The 16,293-nt window shown below is 34.6% G+C and overlaps 1 protein-coding gene across 2 annotated transcripts; it reads left to right on the forward strand.

Moving 5' to 3' along the window:
* Nucleotides 1-5,310: 5,310 nt before the first annotated feature.
* LOC133305528 (1-phosphatidylinositol-3-phosphate 5-kinase FAB1A) lies at nucleotides 5,311-15,848 on the forward strand. Of its 2 annotated transcripts, none has more exons than XM_061505775.1 (12): nucleotides 5,311-5,601; nucleotides 5,954-6,632; nucleotides 7,454-8,194; nucleotides 8,930-9,083; nucleotides 9,287-9,631; nucleotides 10,363-11,226; nucleotides 11,331-11,662; nucleotides 12,248-12,371; nucleotides 12,454-12,624; nucleotides 12,907-14,382; nucleotides 14,852-15,118; nucleotides 15,208-15,848. In XM_061505775.1, exons 2-12 carry the CDS (start codon nucleotides 6,025-6,027, stop codon nucleotides 15,511-15,513), a joined length of 5,388 nt encoding a protein of 1,795 aa, XP_061361759.1. In that variant the 5' UTR covers nucleotides 5,311-5,601; nucleotides 5,954-6,024; the 3' UTR covers nucleotides 15,514-15,848. The 2 variants fall into 2 exon arrangements, with proteins under 2 accessions (XP_061361759.1, XP_061361760.1); XM_061505776.1 differs by having other exon boundaries at nucleotides 5,311-5,511.
* The last annotated feature ends 445 nt before the right edge of the window (nucleotides 15,849-16,293 follow it).

Below are 16,293 nucleotides of genomic sequence, written 5' to 3' on the forward strand. Positions count from 1 at the left end.
CAAGGTATATTCGTTTGCTGAATACTTTTATCCTTGCTGAGGGGTTTCTCTGGAATTGGATTTATAATTTAATAATATTTATTTATAATTTAAAATCAATTCACACACCCACGTGAAGATAAAAGAGTGCAACACGTATCAACAACCACAGCTTGTTTCCCATAATCAGCTATGTTGAGAGAGTCGTTTACAATGAATATGAGAATAGTCAAATCCGATTATTGAATAAAATAAAATAAAAAAAGAGGGTGATACTAATACTAGAAGGTACGTTCATTCATTGGCTTTAGGGTATTGCCGTATGTTTAGTAATTTTTTGAATTAGCTAGGAAAAATGAATCGTTATATGTTTCAAAATTATATCGTTTAACCCTCCTCCATACTTTTTTTTTTATCATACTCTTTAATGTGTATATTAAATGAAATTTGGCATATTGTCAACTACCAATTATGATCCTTTTGAAATTGTATGAATTATCCTGTGACTTAGACTTTTTATTTGAAGAAAAATCAAAATTTTCAGTAAGAAAAGTCAAATTTTTCGGCAAAGCAGTATATATATATATATATATATATATAATTAGGATTTGATACATGCTAAGATTACTTGATATTATTTTCTCCCGCATTTCTTTCCTTGTAAACTCTGAAAAATATCAGTACATAAATCAAAAAATATAAGAATTGAAACATGATAAGATTAATTGATATTATTATTTTTCTCCCATAAATTGATTTGTTAGGCATAAAAAAATAGGTCTAATATCTTCTGAAGAATTCATACATTTTTGATCTTTTAGATAGTTCAGGAAATGGTTACACTAACTAGTAACTACTAATTTTTTGGGTGAAGAGAATGAATAAAAAAATGGGAAAATATAAGACACATTTATATATTGATTCAATTTGCATATTTACTCATTTTGTGTAATTAATTTTTTTTCTTGAAAGAATTGTGATTGACATAAAGATGAAGTTATGTATTGCATAATTCCATTATACAAGTTATATTCTATGATTTCAGTTTATAATTGTAACACAAGCACCTTCACTTTCAAAATATTGATATTGTAATTAATTTTGCTCGATTTTAATTTGGCTCCTTCTTCTTAAAATTGGTATATTATTTAATCATGTATTTTTATACCATTAAATAATTTAATTTTAATTCATATCATTAAATATTTTTAAAATTGTGTGACTTGAGGGTGCACCTCGCATGTGTGTTTCACTCGCATTGGATTGATAAATAATTTATCAAGAGAATTAAGTTGGTGAATTATTTCTGATTTTGCATTGAATTAGTCAAAAAGCCTAAGATATGATCGTATGTATGTAACTCGATATTAATTAAATTCTTGTATTACTCTCATGCGCGATTTGTGCAAAAGTCAGTGCACGCTTGTCATATGTCGTGCTCTGTAAGATGCATATCACTTCTATGTGCGTTCAAATAACACACTTCCTCACGTGTATTTTGGATGCGCAACACGTGACAAACATTTGCATAAGTCATACATGTGGTGATGTGCGACTTTAACTCATGCTATTAGGATACACATATTTTAATATCAAATTGGTAAATAGTTTGCCAAAAGAATTAAAATATAAATTTTTTATTTTGCATTGTATGGATAAAAAAACCTCATATCTTAACATTATTATTACTAGATGGGAAAAATTATACTTACTACTTATTTTTTTTACTACCTCTTACTACTAAATTTTAACCGTTGATTTCTGTCAATCTAACGGTTATAATTTATTGTAAATTAATAATTAATTAATAAATATGACCCCATAAATTACAACCGTTAAATTAACGGAAATCAACGGTTAAAATTTGGTAGTAACAAGTAGTAAGAAAAATAGGTAGTAAGTATAACTTTTCCATTACTAGATTATTAATAGTCATGTCTATTTTTTTTCTTACGTTTCAATACATGAATTAGTGTTGTCCACTCGAAGCCTTCTTTAGTACCTAGGTATATCTATTTAGCTTTTAAGTTCCTCAATCTTTCAATTCCATGATAATTCTCCGAGGAAATACAGAGAACCAAATTTTATGCAGCGAGCCTTTGTATATTTTCAGTCATCGACTTTAGGGTATTCATGTATGTATGTTTAGTATATTTTTGTATTAGCTTGAAGTTAAATGAGAAATATCACCACGTGAACATGGTAGGATGCACTGGCGGACCCAGGAACAAAGTTTTATGTCTGCACATTTACTGGTTGGGGTTCGGGATTTTGATTAACGCTTTAGTTGCTTCCATAAGAAGCTACAGGCAATAGTTTGACTAATCATTCCTCCCTAAATCTTACCAATCTTCCAAAACAAATATTAGAATATACTCGATTACATCCATATATCATCAATTTATTTTATAATGGCGAATAAAAAAGTCAACACTACCTGTACAGAAGGCAAGCGAAATCACAGTGAAGGCGTTTCTAGAGATTAACTTATTTGAGATGTCAGACCTGAAATCAATCCTCTCTTTTTAGAAAAATGAAAAAAGAAACAAAGGATGAAGAGAGCATGAGAATGAGTACGTGACAAGAGAGGAAGAATAAGTTTTCTCTCTAATCAATTTGCATTGCTACGTTGTTTTAATCATTTATGTACGTTGCTACATTGCTAACTAATATAAAAGTAAATACTCTTTTTGATCCCTAACAAAAAATTTGGTCCTCACTTTAGTCTCTTACAAAAAAAATTAGTGACCTGGTACCTATGAAATTCAAAGTGGACACATTTTAGTCTTTTTGAGCAACTAATGTGGTCTTTTTTGAATTTGTGAGGGATCACGATTCTAACTAAATTGATCCACTTTGAATTTCTTAGAAACCTCAAGACTAATTTTTTTTATAAGGGACTAAAGTGAGGATCGTATTTTTTATTGAGGATTTAAAATAGTATTTACTCCTAATATAAATATTGAATCAAGAGACAAATAAGAACAACCTGCCAAAAAAAAAATCCCTAAAATCTTATGTCCGCACTTGCGGACATATGTAACAACCTAGGTCCGGATTCAGATCCTCTTATGTGAAAATTCACATGACCATGTTATGTAGGAAATCATAACCATACAAAAGTGGGATTAATGGTAATAAAGGAGGAGAGAAAAAAAATGATAAAATATGTAGTTACGAAATCATAACCATTGATTTACCTTTGTATGATTGTGATATTCTCACATGACCATATCATATTTTTTTTTCACATGAGAGGATCCATTTCCGTACTGAATTAGAGTTAAATGTGACCGACTTCATGTTCTTCCTTCTTACATAATTTATTGGGATTTAAAAAATATTAAAGATGTTATAAAAAAAAAAAAAAAAATATTAAAGATAGAAGAAAAGAGCGCAAATTGAGAATTAATTTTATTTAATCCGTGGAACATATTTTCGGTATTCAGGGAATAAATACTTCCTTTTCTAAAATAAGAAAGAGAGGAAACAACCATAAAAATAAAGTATATAAATGTGTTACTTTCTTTTAATTTGGTAAAAGATATACTGAATGTCATGTAACAAAAATATTTTTCATTTTATGGTACCACACACGAGGGATACAGTATAGTAGATTAGATTGAAAAATATTTTTTTTCCGGTTATATATATATATATATTTTAAATGCACTTTTATTTGTTCAAACTAAAAAGAAGAAAGGGATATTTTGACTCCAGAATAAGAATTACAAATCTCACTCTCCATTTTAACCGTTGATTTTCGCTCATCTAACAGTTATAATTTAAAAAATTATACTAATTAGTTAATTATTAATTACACTACAAATAATAACCATTGATTTTTTTTTATCAATGACTGAGATGAGAAGTAAGACTTTTAAATTTTACTCTTAAGTCAAAAGAATTCTCCCTTAAAATTAATATCATTTTAAAAAAAATATTATACCACTAAAAAAATATGACTGCAAATCGAGATCTATGCTAAATTTCGTCTTCCACCAACCCCTTAAAAATTTAATGTATGGATTACTTGTGCTCCTGTTTATGGAATGCTTACGGATAATGCGATTATATTTGTATCGTCAATTTTATTTTATTTTTGGAATGAGTCAATAAATTATGACTTAATGTGTCCTCTTTTTCCTTTTTTTTTTGTTTCTTTCCATGTTTTACAAAATTCCTAAATAATGCAAAATTTAATTAGAAGCTTCCATTCCTTTTATCTTACTCTTTAATGTGTATATTGAATGAATTTTGGCATATTATCAACTACCAGGTGTGATCCTACCATTTGCAAATCTATCTCTCATAACAATACTACTAACTTTTTTGAAATTGTATGAGTTGTCATGTGAGTTAGACTTTTCCCTAAGAAAAATCAATTTTTTTTCAGAAAAGCAATTTATTTTTATTAAAAATATAAAGATTGAAACAGGATATGATTAATTGATATTATAATTTTCTTTCGATTTTCTTTTCTTCTGAAAAATATTAGGATATGAATTAAAAATATATTTTCTTCTTTATTTTATGTTTTTTCTTTCTATTTTCCAGTTCTATCTCATCTTATTAACTTAAAAATTTTGTAGCAGTTTCTACTTGCGTACATAATCTTCTGCAATGGATAATTTTGATAGCGTGCCGGTTTAGCGAAAGTAGATCAAATTTCTCGTGACTGTGAAAGGAAAACATTAATTTAAACAAATAATTGTTATAAAAAGTGAAAAGAAAATGATAATTATTCAAAAAAGGAAGAAAATTTATATATATATGTATTCTTGTTACATAAACCACGTGTAATTGAAAAAAAGCTGATAGATTGACAGATGTACAAGTTGGTGACGATTGGTTGGCATATCTTACAACAACAAAAATCAACTTAAAATAAAATAATATATATATATATATATATAAATAAATAAATAAATGAATTTGATTTTCTTGTTGCATTCTCATGATTTAATTAGTTGCGGGTAGACCACTTATTAAAAAAAACTTTGCACGTAAATCGAACGAAAAGTCACAACATACAGGAGAAGTGTTTTTTCGGTATATAAATTATGTAAAATAATAATAATGAAAAATAACATGAGGCAGTAAGTGTTTGATATACACGTGATAGAGTATGGCGTGGCGCCAAGGAAAATAAGATCTTTTTGTTTTATTATTATTATTATTATTATTATTATTATTTTTATTTTTATTTTTATGTGTTTTTGTCTTGTAAATTATAATCTTTCAAAATTTGTTATTTTTATTTTCTCTGTATTTGCAATTATTACTCTGGAATTTTCTGGAGATAGTGAGAGATCTGATTGTGGTTTATTGTATTATTTTAGTTCCAAAAGAAGTTTATGTCGTTAACTGCATGCTCAAGAGTTCTACGGTTGATTACTTTGTGGGTTGGTGAGAGCCTCTGATGATGACGATGACGATGATGATGATGCTTCTGTGCTTGTTTAGTTGATTTGTTCGTGTTTTTGCATCTGGGGTCATCGTTTTCTGTATTCTATTGAATTTGCTTTCTGGGTACGCTGCAAACTGAGGCATTGAGCTCATTGAGATAATCTGAGCTGAAAAGTTCGGCTTTTTTTTTTTCTTCATGAACAAACCCAATTGGTAATTATATATTATCTGTTCATCAGTGTTAATTTCCAAGTGATGTTAAGGTATTGGACTTTTGGGAATTGGGGATTGGGAAAATTAAATAAGGTTTCTAGCTGTTATATTAGGTTCGAATATTGTTGTCAGTAATTAATATTCCTGGATATGGTTTCCATAGCAATACTATTACTCGAATGACTGAAGTCGTTATATGCTTAAATTTTAACACTTGAAAGCGTATTTATTAAGGGTCATGTAGTTATTGATTTAGTTTTGACTTGATTGCCTAGTTCTTAACTTGGTGAATAAATTGCTTTCTGATTTCTGAAGCATAATTACTTGTTTACCTGTATATGCTTCTCACCAGCATCATGGAATGCTAACAAGGCTGGTCAATGAGGGACTCATAATGAGTGGACTCGGGTTGAATCTTAGTCAATGGGCACCCCTGAGAAGAAAATATCTGACCTTGTTGATGTAGTTAAGTCCTGGATCCCTCGAAGGGTTGAGCCACCAAATGTGTCGAGGGACTTCTGGATGCCTGATCAGAGTTGTAGGGTATGCTATGAGTGTGATTCACAGTTCACAGTATTCAACCGTAGGCATCATTGTCGAATCTGTGGTCGAGTGTTCTGTGCAAAGTGCACTGCCAATTCTGTTCCTGCACGATCTGATGAGCCAAATACTGGTCGTGAAGATTGGGAGAGGATTAGGGTCTGTAACTATTGCTTTAAACAATGGGAGCAAAGTGTAGCAACAGTTGATAATGGCACTCTTTTGGCTACTGCTTGTCTCAGCCCTTCACCATCTATGACAAGCTTGGTCAGCTCTAAATCCAGTTGCACCTGTCATAGTAGCAGCAGCACTGCTGGTTCAGTTCATTACTCAACTGGACCTTATCAGCATGTGCCTTATAGTCCACATCAATCTTCCCAAATGGATCTGATAGCAGATGAGCAAGAAAATTTGAATTCTGGGAGGAGTACAATTCCCTCTGTGGCTGTAGGGGATTTGGCTTCTAACCAATTTGGTTATTGCTTCAACAGGTATCTCTTTCTTGGATGGTTCTATTTTTTTATTACTGGATGTTGAAAGGTCATGGGTTCGAATCCAGGAAACAGCCTCTATGCAATTATGCAAGGGTAAGGCTGCGTACAAGGATTTCCTCCACCCCACACTCGCTAGTCGGGTTTAACGGGGAGTGGTGTATAAATTGTGTGTATGTTGCTGTCTTTTTGTTCTCCTAAATATTCTGTTTCATTTATTTCCTCTGTTTCTGATGCTGATGTATACATCTATATCAAGTGAAGATAATAAAGGCTGAAAGTGAGCTAGAATTCTCACCATTTTGAGAACCTGGTTTTACCTAGATGAATGATGGTCTTGCAAAGATGTGTTTTTGTATGTATGCTAAGCTGTGGATTTTATATGGACGTGCAGCAAAGTTTTGATGTGATCCTGTGCTGATCCAGATATAAATCTAATGGTGCAGCAAAGTTTTATTTTTTTATTTTATTTTATTTTTTATTTTTTTAATCTCTTATCTATCATTGGGTTCATCTACCACCGACTCCAATTAACTTGGGTTAAAGGTGCTGTTGATGTTGATGTTGGTGCAGATATAGGGTGTGAGTCATGCCCTATATCTACACCATTAGTGAGTTTTTGTTAAAAAAAGGGGGATGGGGGGTGTAGATAGGACCCTTTTTCACAACCTTAATGTCATTTGTAGACAATGGTTCATTGACTTTTAGAAAGATATATTTGACTAGTGGATCAAAATATGATGGTAAATTCTGCATTTCTGATCAAATGTTTTTTGTTTTTGTGTTCTTACTGTTATTTTATGTTTATTCTTCTGAACCAGGAGTGATGATGAGGATGATGATTATGGTGTTTATCATTCTGATACAGAATCAAGGCATTACTCTCATGCCACTGGCTTTGATGATCCAGTCAACATTCATGGGATTGACCATGTCTATGGAGGACCACATGAAATGCATCCTGATGGAGATAATATTCAGGAAAAAAGTTTGAGTTGCTTAATACCACCACAGAATCTTGATGTAGAAAATGTAGATGGAATTCAAGCACCTGGAAAAGAAGCTGACGAGCATGATCATGCTGATGGGTGTGAAACTTCTCCATATCATGAGGAGAGTAATAATGCTGAACCTGTGGATTTTGAGAATAATGATTTACTGTGGCTACCTCCTGAGCCAGAAGATGAAGAGGATGACAGAGAAGCTGTTCTTTTTGATGATGACGAAGATGAAGGTACTAATGGAGAATGGGGATATCTGCGATCCTCCACTAGCTTTGGCTCTGGAGAATTCCGTAGTAGAGATAAATCAAGTGAGGAGCATAGGAAGACCATGAAGAATGTAGTGGAAGGGCATTTTAGAGCTCTGGTAGCTCAGCTTTTACTGGTAGAAAACCTAACTATTTGTGATGAAGATAGCAGAGAGAGTTGGTTGGATACAATTACCGCTTTATCTTGGGAAGCTGCTACACTTCTGAAGCCTGACATGAGCAGGGGTGGAGGTATGGATCCTGGTGGATATGTAAAGGTTAAATGCATAGCCTGTGGGCATCGAAATGAAAGGTAATGATAGTGGCCTAAGGAAATATATTAATGCACTAATGTATTGACCTGTATGCTGCTGGAGCTTGTATTTTGTTCTTTTGTTTCAGTCTTTTGGTAGATTATATGTGTCTGGTTTTGAGCTTTGTGCTACTGATAACTGTGCATTACTTCTGTTTTCTTTCAGAATTTTCCCTGTACCTGAAAAAATAATATAAAAAATTGTAAGAATAGTATATGGGCCCCCTAGAGACAAATAAAAGAAGAAATAAATGCATGGTGCTTTTCTTTTCTTTCTATTCTATATGAATAATTCACATATGTCAATAAGCTTTATGCTTCTAAAATCCAACTTTTATGGAGATTCCATTATGTTGAAGGACAGTTGATTGTTTTTTCTCTGTTTTTATTCCTTTTCTTCCCTCATCCTGGGGTAAAGGATCCCCACCCCCCCCCCCCCCCCCCCCCCCAAACACATACACACACAAAAATATCTGCTGGAATGAAGTTCATATAATTGATAGTACAATGCAATTATATGCTTCTTTTGTCAGCTGAAGTGTGTAGATTCATTGTGCTTGTTTGGGGGATTGGCTGTTGGGGCTAAGGCAATCTGAGGATCGTAGTGAGTATCCTGGTGCAGGCCACCTTTCTTAATAATAAAAGATACATGTTGTATGAGCAGGCTGTTGAATGGAAAATTGTGTATTTTATCTGTCTCTGTATACTCTTGATCTTCTAGTTTTCTATTTCCAGCATGGTGGTTAAAGGAGTTGTTTGTAAGAAGAATGTGGCTCATCGGCGAATGACATCGAAAATTGATAAACCACGTTTTCTAATACTTGGAGGTGCCTTGGAGTATCAGCGTGTTTGTAACCAGTTATCGAGTGTTGATACTTTGTTGCAGCAGGTTCTCTCCGCCCAACCCAACTCTTAAAACTTGATAATTATATACCAAATGTGTGTGCTGTTACCGGTGCTTACATCTGAATAATTTTTCCTTAGATCTGATTTGTATTACCTGACCCCACCCAGGATGATAAGGCGTGGTTGTCTTCATTTTATTTCTATAGTAATAGTTCTGAGTTTCATGATCTTTTTACTCTTCCCCAGGAGATGGACCATCTGAAGATGGCAGTTGCAAAAATTGATGCTCATCACCCGAGTGTTCTTTTGGTAGAGAAGTCAGTATCCCGTTATGCTCAAGAATACCTTCTTGCTAAAGACATTTCACTTGTTCTGAATATTAAAAAGCCGCTTTTAGAGCGTATTGCCCGTTGTACTGGGGCACAGATTGTCCCTTCGATTGATCATCTGACCTCCCCAAAGCTGGGGTACTGTGAAACATTCCATGTTGACAAATTTTTTGAGGAGCATGGTAGTGCTGGGCAAGTTGGGAAAAAATCAACGAAGACTTTGATGTTCTTTGAGGGCTGCCCAAAACCTTTGGGTTGCACTGTAAGTTCTATAACCTGACATATTTTGGGACATGAAAATCGGTGTCAGTACCACATAGGCTTTGAATTATTCTATCTGTCTGATATCTTTGTTATCTTGATGGTTTATTAGTTATCCCAAACTTTAAGTTGATAGATCCCTTACCAATACTTTCACATGATCTTAAGCTAAATAAAACACAGCTGACAACCACTAGAAGGAAATTTTTGTATAATGTTTGTAATTACTCAGGATTGAATAATCCTCTTTCAAACAACTGATCAAGCATTATGTTGTATAACCATCCCAAAAGATCAAGCTGATGATGGCAAAGGGAACCAAAAATCATATTAAGATTAGCGCAGAAATTTACAAATTGCAGCTGCTGAAATTCATTACATAACAAAATGTAGTTGAGGCTACCCCAGTGAATTAAGTCATGTTAATGAAATGTGTTAAAAAAAAATTTAATCTCTCCGAGCTGTAGGAGTTTCTGTCTCTAGTGCTGCTGTTCCTTGCTAGTTGCTTGACTTGTTTCACTACTGGTTGAAATTCAACATATATGTATGACACTATGCTGTAATCTGTATTTTCTATTTTTGGTTAACCCAACAAGGGTCTGGATTTAACATAATTAGTACAGAATAATAAGTTGTAAAGAAAGATTGAATTGTTCTGTAGCTTTACTTTTTTCCCTCGGTATGGGTTTATTTATTTATTTATTGTCTGTGTTTTTCTGCTTTACTTTGAAGATCTTGCTCAAGGGTGCCAATGGGGATGAGTTGAAGAAGGTGAAACATGTGATCCAATATGGAGTCTTTGCAGCCTATCATCTGGCATTGGAGACATCTTTTCTAGCTGATGAAGGCGCTTCACCTCTGGAGTTTCCCTTGAAATCTCCCATAACTGTTGCATTACCTGATAACCCGTCTGCTATTGTAAGATCCATTTCCACTATCCCAGGATTTTCTGTTTTCACTGGTAGAGAGCATCAGGGAGCTCAACCTATTAAAGAAGTATCAAAACCCAGTGACAGCCACAAGACAGAAAGAACGCCATCTAGCTGCAGTGGGACCATTGAAAGATCACTGGTGGGTGACTTGATGGACATGCATGAAGGCTCTGGATACGTCATCCAACCAGCTCAGGATATGCCATCTTTCCACTACAATAGTTTCGTCCCTAATACTGCTTATGAGGAGGGTGAAAAGAAATGTTCTAAGGAATTTTTCCAATACAGACAAGATGAGAGGAGGGAAACTATATTGAGCAATGATCTTATTTCAGATTCTTTAGGAACATTCGAGCCTTCAGAGCAAGATGGCAATAACCACATCAGGGCTGCAGCATTGGCTGCAAATCTGGGACCTAACCCTGAGTCACCTAATGTAAAACATGATGATAACAATAATGATAATAATCATGATGACGTGATACATTCCAAAGAAGATTTTCCTCCCTCAACTTCTGACCATCAGAGTATTTTGGTTTTTTTATCAACACGTTGTGTGTGGAAAGGAACTGTTTGTGAAAGGTCCCATCTTGTGCGAATAAAGTACTATGGAAGCTCTGATAAGCCTTTGGGACGATTTTTGAGAGATCAACTATTTGATCAGGTATTTGTTCTTCCAAATTATTTTCTTTTTAATTTAATAAATTTTATCACTATTGGCTACCTTATGTTCTCAAAATTCAAATGGGATTAACATTTCCTTGTTAGAGTTACACTTGCCACTCATGTGAGATGCCATCAGAAGCTCATGTTCGTTGTTATACTCACCGGCAAGGGAGCCTGACAATTTCTGTTAAGAAACTATTGGAGTTTCCTTTGCCAGGGGAACGGGAAGGTAAAATCTGGATGTGGCACAGGTGCCTGAAATGTCCTCGTGTAAATGGTTTTCCTCCTGCTACACAGAGGGTAGTTATGTCTGATGCCGCCTGGGGCTTATCCTTTGGGAAGTTTTTGGAGCTGAGTTTTTCAAATCATGCAGCAGCAAGCAGGGTTGCAAGCTGTGGTCATTCTCTCCACAGAGACTGTTTAAGATTCTATGGGTATGCTTTTCTCCTCCTAAATTGAATCTGTGGGCGTGGTGGAAAATTATACTGAACGAAAACTGTACTGAACTTGAAATGCATGCAATGTTGGTGCTTTTGTTTAACAACTATCATCATTGATTTAATAAAACAGGCATGCATTCATCTGCCAAGTCTAAAATATCATGGAAGAATGGTTTGATGAGCGCACATGTTGGCTTATTGCTTAATTGTATACTCAAATGTTTTATTTGGTGTAACTGAAGATGACAAAAAGGGTTTATTTTTTAGTTGGTTATTTATTGAAAATTAAAAAGATAATTTAAAGAGTAAACTACTCCTACCTTGCATTTTGCTTGTATTACATAAACCGCTCATTTGAAAATCTACACCTTCCTCCCTTGGAGACCTTCTCCAACCTTTCCTGAACTTCTATTAGCTTGGAAATTGGGTCATCCTTCTTTAAGTCTAGTATCCATAAGGCTTGATGGTGACTGTATCACTTAGGATTGTGAAGCACGTGAAATACTCATGTGTCCAATAGAAATGACATTAATATCCGACTTTTGGTTTTCTTCTTGAATCATTGTTTCCTGTGTGCAGTTTTGGGAAGATGGTTGCCTGCTTTCACTATGCTTCAATTGACCTTCATTCTGTTTATCTTCCCCCACCTAAACTTGAATTCAACTATGATAGTCAGGACTGGCTACAGAAAGAAGAAAATGAGGTTGATAAGCTAATCTTAGTTGAGATATAGCATCTACTTCTGAAGCTTCGATATTTATGAGTTAGTTGATCTTGTCCACCAGGTGCATAACAGGGCTGAAATACTGTTTAGTGAAGTGTGCAACGCTCTACATCAAATTTCAGCGAAGATATCAGGTCCGGTGCTGCAGGAGGGTGGAAATTCATTATCAGATTTTAGGCATCTAATTGCTGAACTTATAAGGATGCTGCAGAAAGAGAAAGAAGAATTTGAGGTAGGTGGTTTGACACTTTGAGATTCGTTGCCCCATCTTCGACTACTCTCCTCATCCGTGCACTCTTCCCCCAAACAAAGAGTTCCCAAAGATTTGGATGAAAAATCTTCAGCTACATTTTTGTTGTTTTGATCTAACCCTCGACTTACTTTCCAGATAATTGATAAAGAAATTGGGTTCATTTAATTTTATTTTTATTTTTATTTTTTATTTTCCTTGCTTGACTAAGAGGTGATAGTATATTAATTTTTGGTTTCCCATTTATACTGGTTAATGACTTAGGACTTGTTACAAAAGTTGCTGCGTAAAGAGGCCAAAGCTGGTCTGCCTGGGGTTGATATTCTAGAGCTCAATAAATTGAACAGGCATATGCTTATCCTTTCTTATGTTTGGGACCAGCGCCTGATATATGCTTCCAATCTAAGTAAAATTACTCTTAAAGAAGATTTGAGGAACTCCTCTCAGAGAGAGAAGTTGGTTGGTTCTAGGGAAAAGATTGTTGAGGCAGATTTGGCCACTAGGCCAGCAAGAGGCCATAGCAGTTTTGATTCCTTTTTTTCAGAAACAAAAACCGATGGAAGCCTTGATTTAGAAGACACTAGCCACCTTAGCCAGCCTAGTGAAGTGATTAAAGGTGAGGACAAGGGTAAAGACACAAGTCATGATAAGGTTGATCTTTCTCTCTCTGGTGGTGCTAATATCAATGGTAAATCTGACTCTCTGGAGTTTGGAGGAGCTGGACAGAGGGCTTTGCCAGATGGGGAATCTCCTATTGTGACTAGTTTATCTGATACACTTGATGCAGCATGGACAGGTGAAAGTCACCCGATAAATGTATCACAGAAAGAAAATGCTTGTCTACCACCTGATGTAGCTGTGACAGTTCATTCACCTGCGGCAAATATAGTTTCAGCAAAATCAAATCTTGATAATTATACTGCTGATATAAGTGGGATTGAGACTAGATGGACTGGGATACCTTTTGCAAACTTGTTTGGTTCATTCAATAAAACTTCAGCTTTCAATGCACAGAAGCTTGTCGAATACAACTCAGTCCACATTTTCTCATTTCGAGAGTTGGAGCGCCAGACTGGTGCTAGACTGCTTCTTCCTGTTGGTATTAATGATACCATTGTGCCTGTCTATGACGATGAACCCACTAGTGTTATAGCATACGGGCTTGTGTCAATAGATTATCATATCCAGATGTCGGAATCTGATAGACCTAAAGATAGTGGAGACAGTTCAGTTTCATTGCCACTCTTTGATTCAACAAGTCTCCTTTCTCTTAACTCTTTTGATGAGACACTTACTAATACGTACAGAAGTCTTGGCTCTTCTGATGAGAGCATGTTATCCACTTCTGGGTCACGGAGTTTGCTGGTTGGGGATCCACTCTTATACACAAAGGATTTGCATGCAAGGGTTTCTTTTACTGATGAAAGCTCCCTTGGAAAGGTGAAATATACTGTAACTTGCTACTATGCAAAGAGATTCGAGGCTCTAAGAAGAACCTGTTGCCCTTCTGAGATAGATTTTGTTCGGTCCCTTAGTCGTTGCAAGAAGTGGGGGGCGCAGGGAGGAAAGAGCAATGTTTTCTTTGCTAAAACCCTGGATGATAGATTTATTATCAAGCAGGTTACAAAGACAGAGCTTGAGTCATTTATCAAGTTTGCACCAGCTTATTTTAAGTATTTATCTGAGTCAATCAGTACAGGAAGCCCAACTTGTCTAGCAAAGATCTTGGGCATTTATCAGGTACTTTTTGTTGACTTCTGTTCTGATAGCATATAATTTTTTTACTAATAATAGTATTTCAAGTTGTAGATCAAAATCTTAGTAATGGAGTGCCTGCTACGTCGCCTACTTTTTTAGGCATTAAATACCATTTGAAATCACTAGTTGGGTTTACCTCCCATTCCCTTTTTATGTATTTATAAGCATAGACTTAAGACTAGTAGGATATGTTTTCATATTAAATATAGATGACAAAGTCTATGGTACAACCATTATGGATTCTCTAAATATTTTTGTCAGATTCATTTTCAATCCTATATTCTAGAAACTGCCAGATGAACACTCATACCATGGAACCAAATAAGTGGTTGCATTGTAGATTTGGCTAGAATCTTCTTTTGAACAGCCATTGTTTTTCCTAGTGCAAATCATTGATACGTTTTTCAGTTCTCACTGGGTGTGCTTTTGTGTCTTTCTTTTTTCTTTGAAGGTAACATCAAAGCACCTTAAAGGAGGGAAGGAAACAAAAATGGATGTTTTGGTCATGGAAAATCTTCTTTATAGGCGTAACATTAGACGGCTTTATGATCTCAAAGGTTCTTCTCGATCACGATACAATCCAGATACTAGTGGGAGCAATAAAGTTCTACTGGATCAGAATCTCATTGAAGCTATGCCAACCTCTCCAATATTTGTTGGGAGCAAGGCAAAACGGTTGCTCGAGAGAGCTGTGTGGAATGATACTGCATTCCTTGCAGTAAGTGCCCTTCTTAACATTCATTCTTTACCCTGTAGAATTGAAGTATACCTTCTTTTGGTGACATAATATTGTATATATTGTTGCAGTCAATAGATGTGATGGACTATTCATTGCTGGTTGGTGTGGATGAGGAAAAACATGAGCTGGTTTTAGGCATCATTGATTTTATGAGGCAATATACATGGGATAAACAACTTGAAACTTGGGTGAAGACTTCAGGCATACTTGGTGGACCTAAGAATACTTCTCCAACAGTTATATCACCTCAGCAGTACAAGAAACGGTTCAGGAAAGCCATGAGTTTATATTTTCTTATGGTGCCAGATCAATGGTCTCCTCCAGACCTGCACCCCAGTGGGTCCCAATCTGACCTTTATGATGAAAATTCATGAGATGATTGATATGCTCAAATTTTGAAGATTCCAGCTTCCCTTGACACGGTTTCTCATCCCATGTCTTTGCTCTCTCTCTCTCTCCCCTCCTTTCCTTATATTGTATTGTGCATTGTATTATCTCATAAATGTAGCTGTTCATTTGTGTATCTTAAAAGTAATATCGTAGCCAGAGATTGTTGAAAGGGTATGCCGGATCATGTCCAGCAGGGGTAACTGTACAGTGAATTGGTATTTCCCCCCCTCAATTTGTATATCATGTTTTTCATCTCGCTTTTACTATTTCTTGTTTTCAAAATCATAACCTTTTGGAGCCTTTTGGCATTACCTAGCTTTTCTTTTTTCCTTGCATGTGAAATTGTAGCATTGAGAAAATTTTTGGTAGGCACGTTATCATGTCATTTTTCAACATTCAAATTATTATTTAACATATAAAAAATATATTTGAAGATAGGTTCTTTTTTAATTTCTATCAAAGCCTTACAATTCTACACAAGTTAAGTATGGTTTAAGGATTCATAATAAGCACGATCTAATCAAGAATTACTCCCAAAGTCTAAACTGAATACTGATGAAACTCCTTAAAAATCTACGGGAATCCAGATTTTATCTGTTCCGGTTCGTTTAGTTTACATGTTAATAGAATTAATTTTTTGAACGAATAGATGTGACAAGAATTAATTTGTATTTGAGAATATTAAGTTAATTTAAAAGAATTGAATTGATTTTGTTTGAATACTAAATTGAAATAAATATAATTATAGATGTAATTTTTAAATT

The sequence above is a fragment of the Gastrolobium bilobum genome, unplaced genomic scaffold (genome assembly GCF_033153095.1).
Source record: "Gastrolobium bilobum isolate Gb01-03AN ecotype WA unplaced genomic scaffold, APGP_CSIRO_Gbil_v1 utg1221, whole genome shotgun sequence".
NCBI lineage: Eukaryota > Viridiplantae > Streptophyta > Magnoliopsida > Fabales > Fabaceae > Gastrolobium > Gastrolobium bilobum.

Bases quoted from the DNA above. Each gene is read 5' to 3' on its own strand.
- LOC133305528 (XM_061505775.1), top strand. From the start codon at position 6,025: ATGGGCACCCCTGAGAAGAAAATATCTGACCTTGTTGATGTAGTTAAG. The intron at 12,625-12,906 runs GTAGGTGGTTTG...TTAATGACTTAG, and splicing joins AAGAGAAAGAAGAATTTGAG to GACTTGTTACAAAAGTTGCT. The intron at 15,119-15,207 runs GTAAGTGCCCTT...ATATTGTTGCAG, and splicing joins ATGATACTGCATTCCTTGCA to TCAATAGATGTGATGGACTA.